The 15,586-nt window shown below is 47.9% G+C and overlaps 1 protein-coding gene across 3 annotated transcripts in view; it reads left to right on the top strand.

Moving 5' to 3' along the window:
- The window catches only part of Rab11fip3 (RAB11 family interacting protein 3), a 77,497-nt gene extending 62,499 nt beyond the window's left edge, over positions 1-14,998 (top strand). For all 3 annotated transcript variants that reach the window (XM_045161573.1, XM_045161572.1, XM_045161571.1), the window contains 8 exons: positions 4,720-4,813; positions 5,983-6,086; positions 9,990-10,130; positions 11,539-11,620; positions 12,326-12,463; positions 12,645-12,803; positions 12,938-13,078; positions 13,168-14,998. In XM_045161573.1, the coding sequence (XP_045017508.1) occupies positions 4,720-4,813; positions 5,983-6,086; positions 9,990-10,130; positions 11,539-11,620; positions 12,326-12,463; positions 12,645-12,803; positions 12,938-13,078; positions 13,168-13,281 (973 nt within the window). In that variant the 3' untranslated portion in view covers positions 13,282-14,998. The remainder of the gene's footprint in view (positions 1-4,719; positions 4,814-5,982; positions 6,087-9,989; positions 10,131-11,538; positions 11,621-12,325; positions 12,464-12,644; positions 12,804-12,937; positions 13,079-13,167) is intronic.
- The last annotated feature ends 588 nt before the right edge of the window (positions 14,999-15,586 follow it).

Raw genomic sequence — 15,586 nt, 5'->3', positions numbered from 1 at the left:
TGTTGTGAGCTCTTTTTTCCCCCATTAATTATGATGAACAAAGTAAAAGTGGACCTTTTCATTGTTTTAAAAAATATTAATGGGCTGGAGAGATGGCTTAGCAGTTAAGTGCTTGTCTATGAAGCCTAAGGACCCTGTTTGAGGCTTGATTTCCTAGGAACCACGTAAGCCAGATGTATAGGTGGTGCACACATCTGGAGTTTGTTTGCAGCGGCTGGAAGCCCTGATGTGTCCATTCTTTCTTTCTCTCTCTCTCTCTGTTGCTCTCAAATAAATAAATAAAAATAAACAAAAATATTTATTTATTTGAGAGAAAGAGAGAGAATGGATGTATCAGGGCCTCCAGCTGCTGCAGATGAACTCCAGACACATGTGCCACCTTGTACATCTGGCTTACGTGCAGGCAGGTTCCTTAACCAGTAAGCCATCTCGCCAGCCCAAGTGGACCTTTGCTTTTTTTAAAAATATTTTATTTTTATTTATTTATTTGACAGAGAAAGAGGGGGAGAGAGAGAGAGAGAGAGAGAGTGAATGAGCGTGCAAGGGCCTCCAACCACTGCAAACGAACTCTAGATGCATGCGCCCCTTGTGCATTTGGCTAATGTGGGTCCTGGGGAATAGAACCTGGATCCTTTGGCTTTGCAGGCAAACACCTTAACTGCTAAGCCATCCCTCCAGCCCCCTCCACCCCCACCCTCACCCCAAGTGGACCTTTTCACTCGGAAGCTGCCATCTGGTCTGGAAGTGCATTGCTGTGTCTGCACATCTCCTCATCCTAGATCTTCATGTAGCTTCTTAGTGCTTAGGGTCTGGAGGAAGCCAAGGCAGTGTGTTCGTTCCACCTTCTCTGGTTGGTTTCTTCCTTGCCTCATAAAGAACACTGTATAGTCTTAGTGATACGTTACAAATCCAGTTGGACTTGGATTACAATTCAGCACTGCACAGCTTGGCTGTTCTGCTCACTGTCATCCCACTGCTTCACCTCTAATGAGCAGTGGCTAAAGAAGGTAAAAAATCAAGCTCAGCCATCCCCTGGCCTCCCACACCTGGGATCCTGAAAGAGCTTGGGCCAGCCATCAAAATTTGTGGGTAAAAATTTGTGCCAAGTAGCTAGAGGAAACTTGTGGTCTTACAAGGCTGGGTAGTAAAGGGCTTGATCCTTTAAAATATCCTCTGAGAATGTATTTTTCCTTCTCAGATACATTTGTTATAAGAAAGCCCAACCTGCATGTCTACAGTTCATTTTTTAAAATACTTTTTATTCATTCATTCATTTATTTATTTACTTGCAAGATGGGAGGGAGAGAATGGGTATGACAGGGCCTCTAGCCACTGCAGTTGACTTCCAAATGCATCTGGCTTTACATGGGTCCTGTGGAATTGAACCTGGGTTCTTTGGTGGTGTTGCAGGCAAGCACCTTAAGCTATTTCTCCAGCTCCACAGTTTTTAGAGCAGAGGCATGGTCTGCTGTATATGTAGAGGATGTAAATGCCTGCTTAAACGTATATATAGAGAGATTTTAATATGATGCTGGTACCCTTAGTTCCATCCTCAGAATTCTCAGAAAACACAAAATAGTTGTCTCATAATACACATTACAAAACTATCCGGCCCTTTGTACATTGGTAGTGAGATGCTAATACTCTGACTCTGTGAGCCCATTCCCTCCCCACTCCTCCCTGAGTGTAAAGTTAGAAGTGGTCTTCTCTCTGAAGTGCCTGGCCCAAAGTTGGTCTAGTAGGACACATAGCAGGGATATTGCCCCACTCCTCTAGACAAACAGTAGATCAGGGTTCCCAATACCTCCTGGTCTACTTGCCAGCCACAGTCCCTTTGCCTCACCATGACCTGAGTGTGGGATTAAACAGCCCCACTCACATGCTGAGCAGCCTCAGCCTCAGCAGGAGGCTACATGCTGGCTATATGGGGACAGTGTGTCCTTCCCTGCCCTGGGGCAGACTTGGGCCTTTGGCTCCTGCTTGGGGTGGCCTCTGGGGCCTGAGGTGGACAGTTCCCTGTCTGGGAGTGGCAATGAGTTGAGGTCAAGGTCCTGTTTAAGAACAGTGACTGGCTGAGGCAACTGTATTTACTAGAATGCTTTTGAGAATCTAAGGAAACCCCAAAGCAAGTCCTAAAAACACAGAGCCTCAAGTGTGCATGCATAAGTTTGTGGTCTGAGGATGAAGGTATGTGTTTTCTATCCCACCTGACCCCACAAAAAATGTATGCAGGGAAAAGAGGAAATGTCTAGCTCAGTCAGTGCTAAAAAAAAGGAAATAGCTTCATTCATTGATTGCTAAGGTGAAATAGCCATTTTCAGTGTCATTATCACACGCTTTCAGCTCAGTCCTTACTCTACTGCATCCTTAGCAAAGCTGCTTACAGACATGCGCTTGTCTAAATCTCACCTAAACGTCATACCTGCCTGAAGTTGGTTCCCCCTTTTATAAGAAAGGAAGACTGTTCTGAGCATCAGGCCATGAAATTTGGAACTTAGCTGAGTACTAAGGGGTCCCATGGTGTGCAAAGAAGTCAAATATGCAGGCTTACTGATGGCATGCCCATACATGTGCTCTGAGGGCTTTATCTGCTGCTGTCAAATTAGTATTTATATTGATACAACACAATTAAACATGTTTGTCTGAACCACAAACAGGTGTTTATTCCCTAGTAACCATGTAAAGCCAGATGCATAAAATAGCCCATGTGCCTGGAGTTCATTTGCAGTGGCAAGGGGTTCTGGTGTACCCCCCCCCCACACACACACTGTCTCTCTCTTTCAAATAAAAGCATAAAAATGAGCATGAGGGGGGCTGGAGAGATGGCTTAGCAGTTAAGGCACTTGCCTGCAAAGCCAAAGAACCCAGGTTCAGTTCCCCAGTAACCATATAAAGCCAGATGTACAAGATGGCACAGGCATCTGTAGTTCATTTGCAATGGCTGGAAGCCCTAGCATACCCATTCTACCTATCTTCCTATATCTGAAATAAATAAATAAAAATAAAATATTTTTTTAAAAAATGAGCATGAGGGCTGGAGAGAGGGCTTAGCAGTTAAGGCACTTACCTGCAAAGCCAAAGAACCCAGGTTCAGTTACCCAGTAACCACATAAAGCCAGATACACAAGGTAATACATGCACCTGGAGATCATTTGCAGTGGCAGGAGGCCCTGGAGTGCCCATTCTCTTCTCTCTATCTGCCTCTCTCTCTCAAATAAATAAATATTTTTAAATGAGTATGATAAGCTGGGTATGGTGGTGCACACTTTTAATCCCAGCACTTGGGAGGCAGAGGAAGGAGGATTGCCATGAGTCTGAGGCCACCCTGAGAATACAGAGTGCATTCCAGATCAGCCTGGACTAGAATGAGACCCTACCTTGGGGAGCGGGGGGGGGGGGGGGGAAGTATAATAATCTGGGCATGGTGGCCTCCCAGATACTACATAGTGAACTTCAGGTCAGCTTGGGCTAGATCGATACCCTACCTAAAAAAAAAAAAAAAAAAAAAGTGTTTCATAGCTTTAAAAAAATATTTATTTGTTTGTACACAAAGAGAGAGTTTCATAGCTTTAGAAAAATATTTGTTTGTACACAAAGAGAGAGGAGAGAGAGAACGGGCATACCAGGGCCTCTAGCCACTGCAAATGAACTCCAAATGTATGTGCCACTTTGTGCACCTGACTCTGTGGATACTAGGGAATTGAACCTGTGTTATTAGTCTTTATAGGCAGGTGCCTTAACCGCTAAGCCATCTCTCTAGCCTGAGTATGTATGATAACTTTTGCTATTTATTTATTTATTTATTTATTCATTTATTTAGAGAGGAAGAGAGAATAGATGTGCCAGGACCTCTCAGATGCATGAACAAACTCCAGACATGTGCACCCCCTTGTGCACATATGCAGCATTGCATGCTTATGTCACTTTTGTGTCTGGCTATGTGGAATCTGAAAATTTGAGTAAGCATTCTCAGGCTTCACAGGCAAGCATCTTAACCACTAAGTCATCTCTCCAGACCTATTTTTATTAATTTGAGAGAGAAAGAGGCAGAAAGAGAGTGAGTGAGTGTGGGCACGTCAGGACCTCCAGCCACCTCAAATGACCTCCAGTTGCATGCTCCACTTTGTGCATCTGGCTTATGTGGGTTCTGGGGAATCAAACCTGGGTCCTTTTGGTTTTGCAAGCAAGCACCTTAACCACTAAGCCATCTCTCCAGCCTTCCAAGTACGGTAACTCTTTAAAAAAAATGAAGGTGCTGCTGAGCTCAGTGGTCTATAACACCCAATAGGTCAAGGCAGAAGGATTGTACATTCAAGAAACAAAAAAATAGTTATTATTGTTGTCCTGTACAGGAGTCAAGATCCTGAATTAATGTTTGATGAGCCTCTGGGAGTGATGTTTTATTGCACCCTGGTTCAAAGTACCCGTCTCAGCTGGCAGGGAGGGAGAATGTTGTCAGGCTCCAAAGAGCGCTGAGATGACTCTAGGCCACAGAACACAACCTGCTCACTCAAAGCCCCTTGGTAAAGGCAACTGACCCAAGGGAACCCCTTACTCAGTGCTTTGATCAAGTAGACTTCTGCCCTCCAGAAATGGACATGGCCTGTGCCCTGTGATGCTGGTGTCTGCTTTTTACAAGGATTTGGAAGTGCTCGTGTTTAAAGAGCTTGTCATTTGTTTTTTTCCATTCTTCCCAGTACTGTTGGTTCTTTTCCATAGATATCTGCACCAGTCAGGAGCCCTGACTATGGAGGCACTGGAGGACCCTCCCCCAGAGCCTGTGGAAGTCCCCGAGGAGGACATTGCTGACAAGGTAAGCACTGGGCACTAGGAGTGAACAGCAGGGAAGAGGTGATGGCCCATATGGCCAGATGCCTGTTGTAAGTGTGCTCTGTACAGTCATGGGCATCCATTGAGAACACCTGGCTTCCTGGTACTGGAGGAACATTGTCAGGATGGTTAGAGGATGTAGCAATGGTATCATCAGAGGCTGATTAGATCCTTCATCTGTCCCTGGTATTCTCTGGAAATTTTTCTCAAGGGGTCCAATGACCATGGTGCAAACTAGGGACATTTCCTGGCCCAGAAACAGAGCCAGCTGCAAGGAGTGGGGTCCAGCAGGAGGAGCCATAGGTTATTGTACCCGAGTTCAGCACAATCTAAGCTCCTACATGTGAATCCATTCAGGGGGTGCCACCACTGGGATGTCAGATACAGCTCACCAAGACTCTGGGAAGCAGGACCAGGATGCTCAGGATCCGAGGGGAGATTATTTGGCCTGGGGTCTGCTTTGTGTGCATTACAGCCACCTGGCCAGGAGCCTTGCTATAGCCAGGCTCCATTCCCAAGGGCCAAACTGAGCATAGGAAAGACGGAGCAATAACCCTGCCAGGCTCCCTTTGTACCTACCTTGCTTCTCCTGTAGCCATCAAGCTTCTCCACCTTCTTCATTTCCCTTGATGCCTACTGCACACCATCTTCAGTATCTAACACTGCCTTCTGAGGTTGAGTCCTTCCTCTGCTTGCCTATATTCCTCCTCCTTCTTGGGTAATGTCTCTGTCTCTCTCATGTCTTGGACTCCCTGAGGGAGGGAGAGACTGGTCCCTAGACTACCTTTCTGCTCCTCTCCCCAGACACCTGGCCCTCCTATGTATTGTGTCTGGCAGAGCAGGGGCTCACATTTTGAGTGTGAGAGGAGGATGAGTCTGTGGCCCCATATTGCCAGTCTGAAGAGTACCCTTGGGCCCCCTCTAGGTCTTAAAGCTCCCAGTGACATCTGCTTGGGCTGTTGAAGTAAAGTGAACAGTGACCTTGTGGGAAGCTGCACTGTATTGGGTTTATAAGGTAGTCTCTAAGGATGAGTTGCCTCCAACACCTGCTCTGCAGGCTGTTATGAAAGTACTCATGCTGCCTCCCACATGTTCCTGGGGCACAGCTTCTCCTGCCTTCTTCTACTTGTTCCTTGTTCTCTCATCACCTAGGTTGTCTTCCTGGAGAGGCGAGTGTCAGAACTGGAGAAGGACAGTGCAGCTGCCGGGGAGCAGCATGGCCGGCTGAGGCAGGAGAACCTCCAGCTAGTGCACAGGTGAGCATGTCCTAGGGCCTGGTTCCTCTCACACCACAACATCACTCCTAAAACCATAGATTCTCTGCCTCATTGAGCAGGGTCCCACACAGTTGCTCATCCAATTAGGTGCTGGATGGGTGCTGGTTATGGCTGGAGGGCTATGACATACGATCTGAGGCTCTGACTTGAATAGTCTTACTCAGCAGGTATCTGGGGCCAAGACACATACATGGGTTCCCAGAGGAGTAAAGTAAATCTGCCTGCTCCCAAGCAAGAGGGTTGTGAAAGTAGTGAAGTTATGATGTGATGCTTACCAGGAATAGTTGAGAAAGGCACAGATTAAAACCAGAAGGAAGTCGGCATGGTGATTCATACCCATTGTCACATATTTAGGAAGGGAAGACAAAAGAACCTTGAGTTCAAGATCATCCTCAGCTATACAATGATTTAAAGCTGGCCTGGGTTGTATGAAATCCTGTCTGAAAACAAAAAACAAAAATAAATGAACAAACAAAAAAACAGGGGCTGGGGAGATGACTCAGCAGTTAAAGGCACTTGCTTGCCAGATACACAAAGTGGCACATGTGTCTGGAGTTAATTTGCATCAGCAAGAGGCCCTGGTGCACCCATATTTTCTCTCAAATGAATAAATAAAACTATTTTTTAAAGTCTAAATTTAAAAAAAAAGGGGAAAGAAACACAAAGAAGTCAGGTGTGGTGGTGCATACCTTTAATCCTAGCATTTGAAAGACAAGAAGTAGGAGGATTGCTGGGAGTTTGAAGCCACCCTAAGACTACATAGTTCCAGGTCAGCTTGGACTGGAGTGAGACCCTACCTCAAATAAACAAAACCAGGACTGGAGAGATGGCTTAGCAGTTAAGCGCTTGCCTGTGAAGCCTAAGGACTCCTGTTTGAGGCTCAATTCCCCAGGACCCATGTTAGCCAGATGCACAAGGGGTTGCACTCATCTGGAGTTCGTCTGCAATGGCTGGTGGCCCTGGCATGCCCATTCTCTCTCTCTGCCTCTTTCTGTCTGTCGCTCTCAAATAAGTAAATAAAAAATAAACAGCAACAACAAAAAGACAAAAACACAAAGAATCTCTGTAGAAAAGATGGGTCAGTGCTTATAGCACTTGCTTGCAAAGCCTGATGATGTTTGATTCCCCAGTACCCATGTAAAGCCAGAGGCAAAAAGTAGCTCTGCAACATTTGCAATAGCAATACTCCCTGACACCTTCTCCCACACAAATAAATAAATAAATAAACAAAGCCTGGCATGGTGACACACGCCTTTAATCCCCGCACTCAGGAGGCAGAGCTATGAGGCCATGAGTTCGAGGCCAGCCTTAGACTACATAGTGAACTCCAAGTCAGCATGGGCTAAAGTGAGACCCTACCTCAAAAAACTAAAAATAATAATAGTAGTAATAATAATAATAATTTAAAAATACAAACAAAGAACAGGTTGAGGATAGAGTACTTACCTAGCATGCAAGGCTCTGGGTTATATCCCTAGCACCACATAAAATGGGCTTGGTAGCACATGCCTGTGATCTCAGCACTCAGGAGGTAGAGACGGGACCAGAAGTTCAAGATTATTCTCTACTACCTAGTGAGTTTGAGGCCAGTTTAGGATACAGGGGGCCCTCCCTAAAGGTGGCTGGTAGGATGAAGGAATGAAAGGGAGGGAGACTAGGAAAGGAGAAACTGGCATGGTGTTTTGTGCCTGTAACCCTAGCATTTAGGAAATAGAAGCAGGAGGTTCAGGAGTGCTTAGAATATTCTCTGAATGTGGCTGACCCCTGCTGTGAATGGAGGCCTATGCTGCTGGTTTTTGCTATGCTCTGTATGACCTGTCTCTCGCCCTGGATATATGCACATATGTCTCTCATTATAATCTGTGCTGAGCAGGTTTGCCACCTTTAATTTTGAAGTGTGACCTTCAGCTTGAGGAATGATTTCTAGAACTGCTCTATGCATTCTTTTTTATTGTCTGTCTAAACTTCTGGTCATAGTAGACCTTCTGAGAGTCTTCTCTCTTTCTTCACTTTCATAATTTCTTATTTTGCTGTTTTGCCCTTGCTTTAAATTAATATTTTTCTCTAGTTCTATTAAATTTTAAAGTTTTTCTTCAATTTTAAATTTCTTTTTATTCCTTTCTCTCCCCAACTCTGTCCCCTGTTGGAATTGAACATAGAGCCTTGTGTGTGCTAAACAGATACTCTACCACTGAGCCACCACACTCATAGTACTAATTTCTAAGAAGTTTTTATTTATTTTATTTTAGAGAATATGAATGAATGAATGAGTGCACCAAGACCTTCAGCCATATGCACCACCTTGTGCATCTGGCTTACATGGGTCCTAGGGAATTGAACCCAGGGTTCCTTTGATTTTGCAGACAAATGCCTTAACTGCTAAGCCATCTCTCTAACCCATCCCACCTCACCCCCTTTTTTTAAAATTTTTCTTTCTTTTTTTTTTTTTGGTCTTTCAAGGTAGGGTCTCGCTCTAGCCTAGGCTGACCTGGAATTCACTCTGTGGTCTCAGGGTGGCCTCAAACTCATGGCAGTTCTACCTCTGCCTCCCAAGTGCTGGGATTAAAGGTATGTGCCACCACACCCAGTCTTTCAAAGAACTTTTTAAAAAGAATTCCTGTGAGCTGGAGAGATGGCTCAGCAGTTAAGGCACTTGCCTATAAAGCCTAATGACCTGGGTTTGATTTCCCCTGTGACCACGTGAGCCAGATGCATAGTGTGGCACTTTTATGCAGTGGCAAGATTATTTGTTGTGTGCATGCTCGCTCGTCCCCCCCCCCTCTCTGCTTATAAATAAATAAAATATTAAAAAGTATTTCTGGACCAGAGAGATGGCTCAGCAGTTAAGGTGCTGAACTGCAAAGCCTAACAACCCAAGTTTGATTACCCAGTACCCACATAAAGCCAGATACACAAAGTTGTCCATGCATCTGAAGTTTGTTTGCAATGACTAGAGGCCCTGGTACACCCATTCTTTCTTTCCCTCTTCTCTCTCCTCTCCTTGCAAATAAATAATAATAATTAAAAAGAACTTTTAGGCCGGGCGTGGTGGCACACGCCTTTAATCCCAGCATTCAGGAGACAGAGGTAGGAGGGTCGCCCTGAGTTCAAGACCACCCTGAGACTACAGAGTGAATTCCAAGTTAGCCTGAGCTAGAGTGAGATCCTACTTTGAAAAACCAAAAGAAAAAAAAAAAAAAACATTTTAAGTAAAAAATAAAATGTATTCCTCCTACGATATATCATTTGTTTCCTGACAGCATTAAACATGGGGCTTTCCCTGGGGTCCTTGTGTGATGCTTCTCCATGTTCATTATAAACTACCCGTGATGTCTAGTAATGTGCACTGTGTTCATTCTCATGCACCAAAGAAGAGCTGAAATGCTCTGTCTGCACAGGACTGGGGGCCATGGCTTTGTCACAGCTGTGGGTGGGGCCTGCAGTGCTTCTTTGGAGAATAACCAACCCTGTCTCCTGCAGGAGGCTGAGGTAAGGGTCAAGGTCTCAGGCCTGATCAGGCCTAGTCTCCAGGTGATACCTCCACATTTGGTCCCTTGGCAGCCTCTGGGGCCCAAATGTGCCCAGCAACCAGTTCCAGACTTGGTCAGGATAAGGTGTAATAGCCTCACCATAATTTGACCATGTTACTTCTGAAGCCTAAATTTCCCTCTGCTGTAGGGTTGTCATTTATCTCTCACCCTCACTTTCTGCATAGTTTGGTGGTTCTCATACCCCAGCACTTTCTGGCTCCCCCCTGAGTCGGCACGAGTCTTGGCTGACTTGGCTTATGTGTAATGGTCAGGATGGAACAGCTGCCACTCTCACTGCATAGTGCCTGGGAATGGTGCCATGCAGATATACTCATCTTCCCTTTCCTGTTAGAGCCAATGCCCTGGAGGAGCAGTTGAAGGAGCAGGAGCTAAGAGCCCAAGAAAGGGTCCTGGAGGAGACCCGGAAGCAGAAAGAACTCCTGTGCAAGATGGAGCGTGAGAAGAGCATCGAGATAGAGAACCTTCAGGCCAGGTGGGCAAGGCTCCAGAGCAGGCAGGAGAAATCTTGCTTACCCCTTCCAGGCAGAAGCTTAATTGCACTAAAAGGGGGAATTCCAGTAAAGAGAGCCTCAAAAGTCTTCTAAAGGCCACAAGACCCACATCCAGAGATCTACCTTGTATGTCAGGTTCTCTGTATCTTGCTGGTCACAGCTGGGCACAAGTACACATGCACATAGTCCATAGTACTCAGGAGGCTGAGGCATGAGAATCATTTGACCCCAGAAATTCAAGACCAGCCTGGGCAACATAGTGAGACTTCATCTCACAAAACAACAAAAATGCACTGTTCTATTTTAAAGGTATTGACAGAATTACTTTTGTGTTCATTTGGACCTGACACTGTTTTACACTCCAAGGGAAACCCAGCAGATTACAAAAGCATACTGATACTGATGGGGCTCTGCCAAAGGTACATCCATGCCAACTGAAAGAGCTCCCAGACACCAGAGCTTCGAGTGACAGAGTGGCAACAATCTCTCAAGAGTATAGCCAAGGTGCAGAGATGGCCATAGATGGTCAGCCAGTAAATAGAAGACATGAACTTTCCTTCCAGAGGAGTGCCAAGTGGTATCTATGTAAACACCCATTCAGGAGCTCGCAAGGGGTGCCTCTCCCCTGGGGGTTAAAGTAAGAGACCAGCAGGATACTCCTGGAAGATACAGCTTAACTAGTTGACCCAGAATGGTGTATGTGTGTGTGAGGAGAAGCCCTTTCACTGAGGGAGGAAGCTTCCCTAAGCCCATCACCCCAAGTTTAACTACCAGTCTAAGGCATGTTCTAAAGAATACATGCTCAGGACTGCTCAACATTGCCATAGTCATATGAAAGAAGGACAGTTGAAGACACCAGACTAGGAAACAAAGGAGACATGAGGCTGATGCCATGGGGTCCTTGACACTGGTGGTGTGTGCTTTGGTTGATGGTATGGCCCAGCTGAATACAGGCTGTGATGTGCACAGTGGTGAACAATGATAACACAAGGGATGGACAAGGCAGGGTTTACAGGGCTTCTGCATTGTCTGCAACTTTCCTGTACTTACTCCTAACCCTAAGAGCATGCGAAAGCTGCCATGGCCTAGGCAAGGTGGTATATCTACTTCTAGCACTTGGGAGATAGAGGCAGGAGATTGTTCAAGGTCATCCACATCTACAGCTTGTTCTATATAATACTCTGCCTGGGGTAGGGGACATAATCTGCAGAAAAGCTTTGGCCTAGAGCCCTTGAGGTGGAGAGGTGGAGGTAAAGACTAGCTGTGGCATTTGGGAACATCCATGGCTACAAAGTGGCTCCCAGTGAGGATTCCTCCAGAGCTTTCATCCCCTGCCCTGGGGAGGCACATCTGGGAAAGGGCAGGTCCCAATCTGTTCTTGTGATCCAGGCTGCAGCAGCTGGACGAGGAGAACAGTGAGCTGCGGTCCTGCACACCCTGTCTGAAGGCCAATATTGAGCGCCTGGAGGAGGTAGGCTGCTGGCTGGCTAGGAGCTTGGGGGAGGGAGGGCATGCCCTCTATGGGCAGCAAGGTCAGCTCTCTATGCTACCAATCAAGGGCTTTCCTCCACTTCTGCCTGTCACATCAATGTGAGAGACCAGACAGACATCCAGGTCCTTTAGAGCAAAGAAAGGCAAGCCGGCACACTGCTGAGTGATGATGGTGAAGGAGCCATCTTTTCTGCTGGTGGACATTCAGCCCCACCAGCCTCCCACAGACCTAGGATCTACAGGTCCAGAGCCCAGGGTCTGAATCCAGGGATGTCCTTTAATGGCCCTGGTCCTACATACTTACAGGTAGAAGTGACATTGTTGGATTCTACCTCAGTCATTTGCTGAGAGACCTCTCCTAAAGGTACCCTCACACAGTGGCCTCTGGGAAGTTCTGAAACAAAAGATATTTCAGGACCACCTAGGTTCTGGCTCCCGTGAACCAGAGGAGCCAGGCAGGATCTGTCCAGAGTCACTGAGTCAGACCCTGTCCATAAAAAGGTCCCTCATGTCCTGCTTGATTTCTTCATACAAAACAGAGCTCAGGCATAGCCTTGCCATGGGGTGATATGTGGTGTCTATGTCAGTAGACTGTAAGATCTATGATCTAGGGTGCCGGCTGCTGAGTTAGGCTGTGTGCATGGATTAGGCAAAGCCATGTCTCCACCTAAGTGTGTTTTTGCAGGAGAAGCAGAAAATGCTGGATGAGATTGAAGAGTTGACACTGCGGCTCAGTGAAGAGCAAGAGAATAAGAGAAAGATGGGAGACAGGTTGAGCCATGAGCGTCACCAATTCCAGAGGGACAAGGAGGCCACCCAGGAGGTGAACAGAGTCATTTGTCTACTCCCCATGCTCCCACCTCTCTGTACAGCCTGCTCCCTAGGGGAAGCCAGGGGAGCCTTTTTGTTTCCTGCTGCTCTGGGCAGGGCTAACAAGGTCAGCATCCTCCCAGAAGAGGTGTTCAGTCAGATTAGCAGGAGCCTACCCTCTGGTTGCCTCACAGCTGATTGAGGACCTCCGCAAGCAGCTGGAACACGTGCAGCTCCTCAGGCTGGAGGCCGAGCAGCGAAGGGGCCGCAGCAGTAGCAGCCTGGGCCTACAGGAGTACAATAGCCGCGCAAGGGAGAACGAGCTGGAGCAGGAGGTCCGCAGGCTCAAGCAGGTGCTGCTCTGCCCTTCCACTCACCCCTGCAGAAGCTCCTGGGCATGGGAGGGGGTACTGAGAGAGGGTCTTCCCTGGCAGGTTCTTGTCCCAGCATGGGCACAGACCACTGTGATGCTGCTATGTCCCCTCAGGACAACCGTAACTTGAAGGAGCAGAATGATGAGCTGAATGGGCAGATCATCACCCTCAGCATCCAGGGTGCCAAGAGCCTCTTCTCCACTGCCTTCTCTGAGTCCCTGGCTGCAGAGATCAGTTCTGTCTCCCGTGACGAGGTAAGGTGACCTGCCTGTGTACACCCCCAGGTCTGTGTACCCTTCACTGGCCCCTTGCTGTCCTGCACCAACTCCTTGCTCTCCTGCAGCTCATGGAAGCAATCCAGAAGCAGGAGGAAATCAACTTCCGCCTGCAGGACTACATCGACAGGATCATCGTGGCCATTCTAGAGACCAACCCATCCATCTTGGAAGTCAAGTAGGGCCGCCTAGCCCAGGCTGAGCTGGTTCCAGGCTCCAGCACCCCACAGCAGCTCTTTCTCACCACAAGGAGCCATGACCAGCAGCAGGTCTCACAGTTGACCAAGCCCAGAGTGTTCAGGGTCTTCTTGCAGCTGGGCTGGGTGAATGAAGATTGGGTGCTACAGAGGACAGTGAGAAGGGAGGAAAAGGAGTCCACAGCAGGCAAGCAGTGAAACTGTGCTCTCTGACCTTCAAGGAGCCAGGGTCTCCTGCCCACGTCAGTCTAGCCAACAACACTATGTCTGGTTCAGCAACGATGGAATTTTGAGCCTGTGTGCAGATACATAGGGACAGTCTCAGGCTGGAGTGAGCCCAGCTAACTCTATAACAGACCCTTATTCCTGTCATGTAGCCTGTTGGAAAGAGAGGGAGAAAATAAGTCCACACAAGGCTGTAGCCACTCATGCAAGTGTTGACCTGGTGCCTGCTACCCATGACCACTCCCCAAAGCCCAAGACCCTCAAGCAGAACATGGCAGTACAAGGACAGGCAGCTGCAGCTGGTACATTGGGGTCTGGCCAGGAGCCACAGGCCACCTGTTTTCACTGTGCTGCTTAGGCAGTCACATGGGCTTCAGTTTAGTTTTGGACCCAGGGCTTCTAAGCCACAAAGCTATTCTTATGGCTTAATCCTCATTGCAAGTAACCCTTGGGCTCTGGCCCTCCTGTAAGGCCTGGTCCAAGACATTGACTATGAAACTCACTCCCTGGATTGGTGGACACTGCTGGCCTCTCTGACCCCAGGCGCCGGTGCTGCTTCTCCTCAGGTGTGGCCTCCCCTGGCACCTGGGCCCACACCCTCCTCAGGCAGACATCACTGTCCTGGGTGAAGTCCACATTTCCCAGGCCAGAGTCCAGGTTTCTTCTCGGTGTCTGACTAAATCTCAGAGTGCATTTTATAGATGGGCAGGGAGGGCAGGCTCTGCACAGACTTGGGGGCAGAGGACAACTTGCTGCCCTGTGCTTGCACCATGTACAGAATAGCAGCACCTGCAGGCTGCTGGGCCTGGCCCTGAGCCCAAGCACTGGCCCAGAGTTTCTGGGTACACATGAGTGGTCTGAGACCATGTTACAGACTGTCCACTGCGCGCGCGTGTGCCCGTGCATGAGTGTGCACACAAGTGTGAGTGTATGCGTGCTTGTGCCCACACATGCTGCCCTGTGTCCCTCCACTACCCACCCTTCCCCTTGCCCACCTTCTACACTACAGTTTAAGATGTTGCCTCGTATTGTACATTTTAGGGAAAGCCTTGGGTGTAAATCAGTGTAATCTTGGAGGAGAGATTTTTCTATCATGTAGAGTAGGTATTTTTTATAGATTGAAGGTTGATCAATTTTTTAATACTTTGCAGAGAGAAAACTATCTGTATACACATGAAATATATATATATACATATATATATATAATGTATAATATATCAATACTGGAGCCCTGCCTTTCTGTGCCCAGGTCCCAGCCCTGTGACATGGGCTTATGGCCTGTCCCTGCTGGCTGCCCCGCAGTGCTGACTGTAAACACAGGTCTCCAGGAGACACTGGGGAACATGCCGATCACCACCTCGCTCATGGCGCCTGCTTCAGCTGAGAAGTGGCTCTTCCTCCAGGGCATGGGAGGATGGGAGCCAGCAGGTCCTGTACTTTTGTGTCAGCTGCCACAAATTAAAGCTGTTACCACACACAGAGGCCCGATCCTTCCTCCACAGGGGCTGCAGAGTGGGATATGTGGCTGTGGGTCTGGGATCCCAACTATGGGAGACCCCTGGTTTTGCAGTTTAGTTGGGCCAGCCCCACCTAAGGCCCTTCCAAGATGACCCATCAGCAAAGTGGAGCCACTTCCCAGTCAGGGTTTGAATGCTGAAGTTGAGTAGCTCTGCTGACAGGCACTTCTAAGGGTAAGGTTCTAGTGACCTCCAGAAGCCCTTACTTCCCTGTCCTGGTAGGACTCGGGCCCTGAATAGATCTCAGGAGGGCCACAGTAAACCTGAACTGAGACAGCAGTGGGGCAGCTGGCCAGTGGGGACATTGTAGGTATGAACGAATATCACAAGTCTTGAGCAAAGCACTCCTGCCTCAGGGATGTACATCTTTTATCTAGGAAGAACCATTGTGTGGGGTCAGGGGCACAAAGATCCCTCATACACAGGGAGTATAGGGCCATGGTGGTGGGAGGTCTGCATCTCCCAGCAGGCCTCCTGGTTAGGGACTCACCACCACCTGACAGTGAAGTGGCCTGGCCACAGAGCTTGTCAGTTTAACAAGTGGAACC

This window comes from Jaculus jaculus, chromosome 11 (assembly GCF_020740685.1).
Source record: "Jaculus jaculus isolate mJacJac1 chromosome 11, mJacJac1.mat.Y.cur, whole genome shotgun sequence".
NCBI classification, from domain to species: domain Eukaryota; kingdom Metazoa; phylum Chordata; class Mammalia; order Rodentia; family Dipodidae; genus Jaculus; species Jaculus jaculus.
This window is presented reverse-complemented; position numbering and strand designations above follow the sequence as displayed.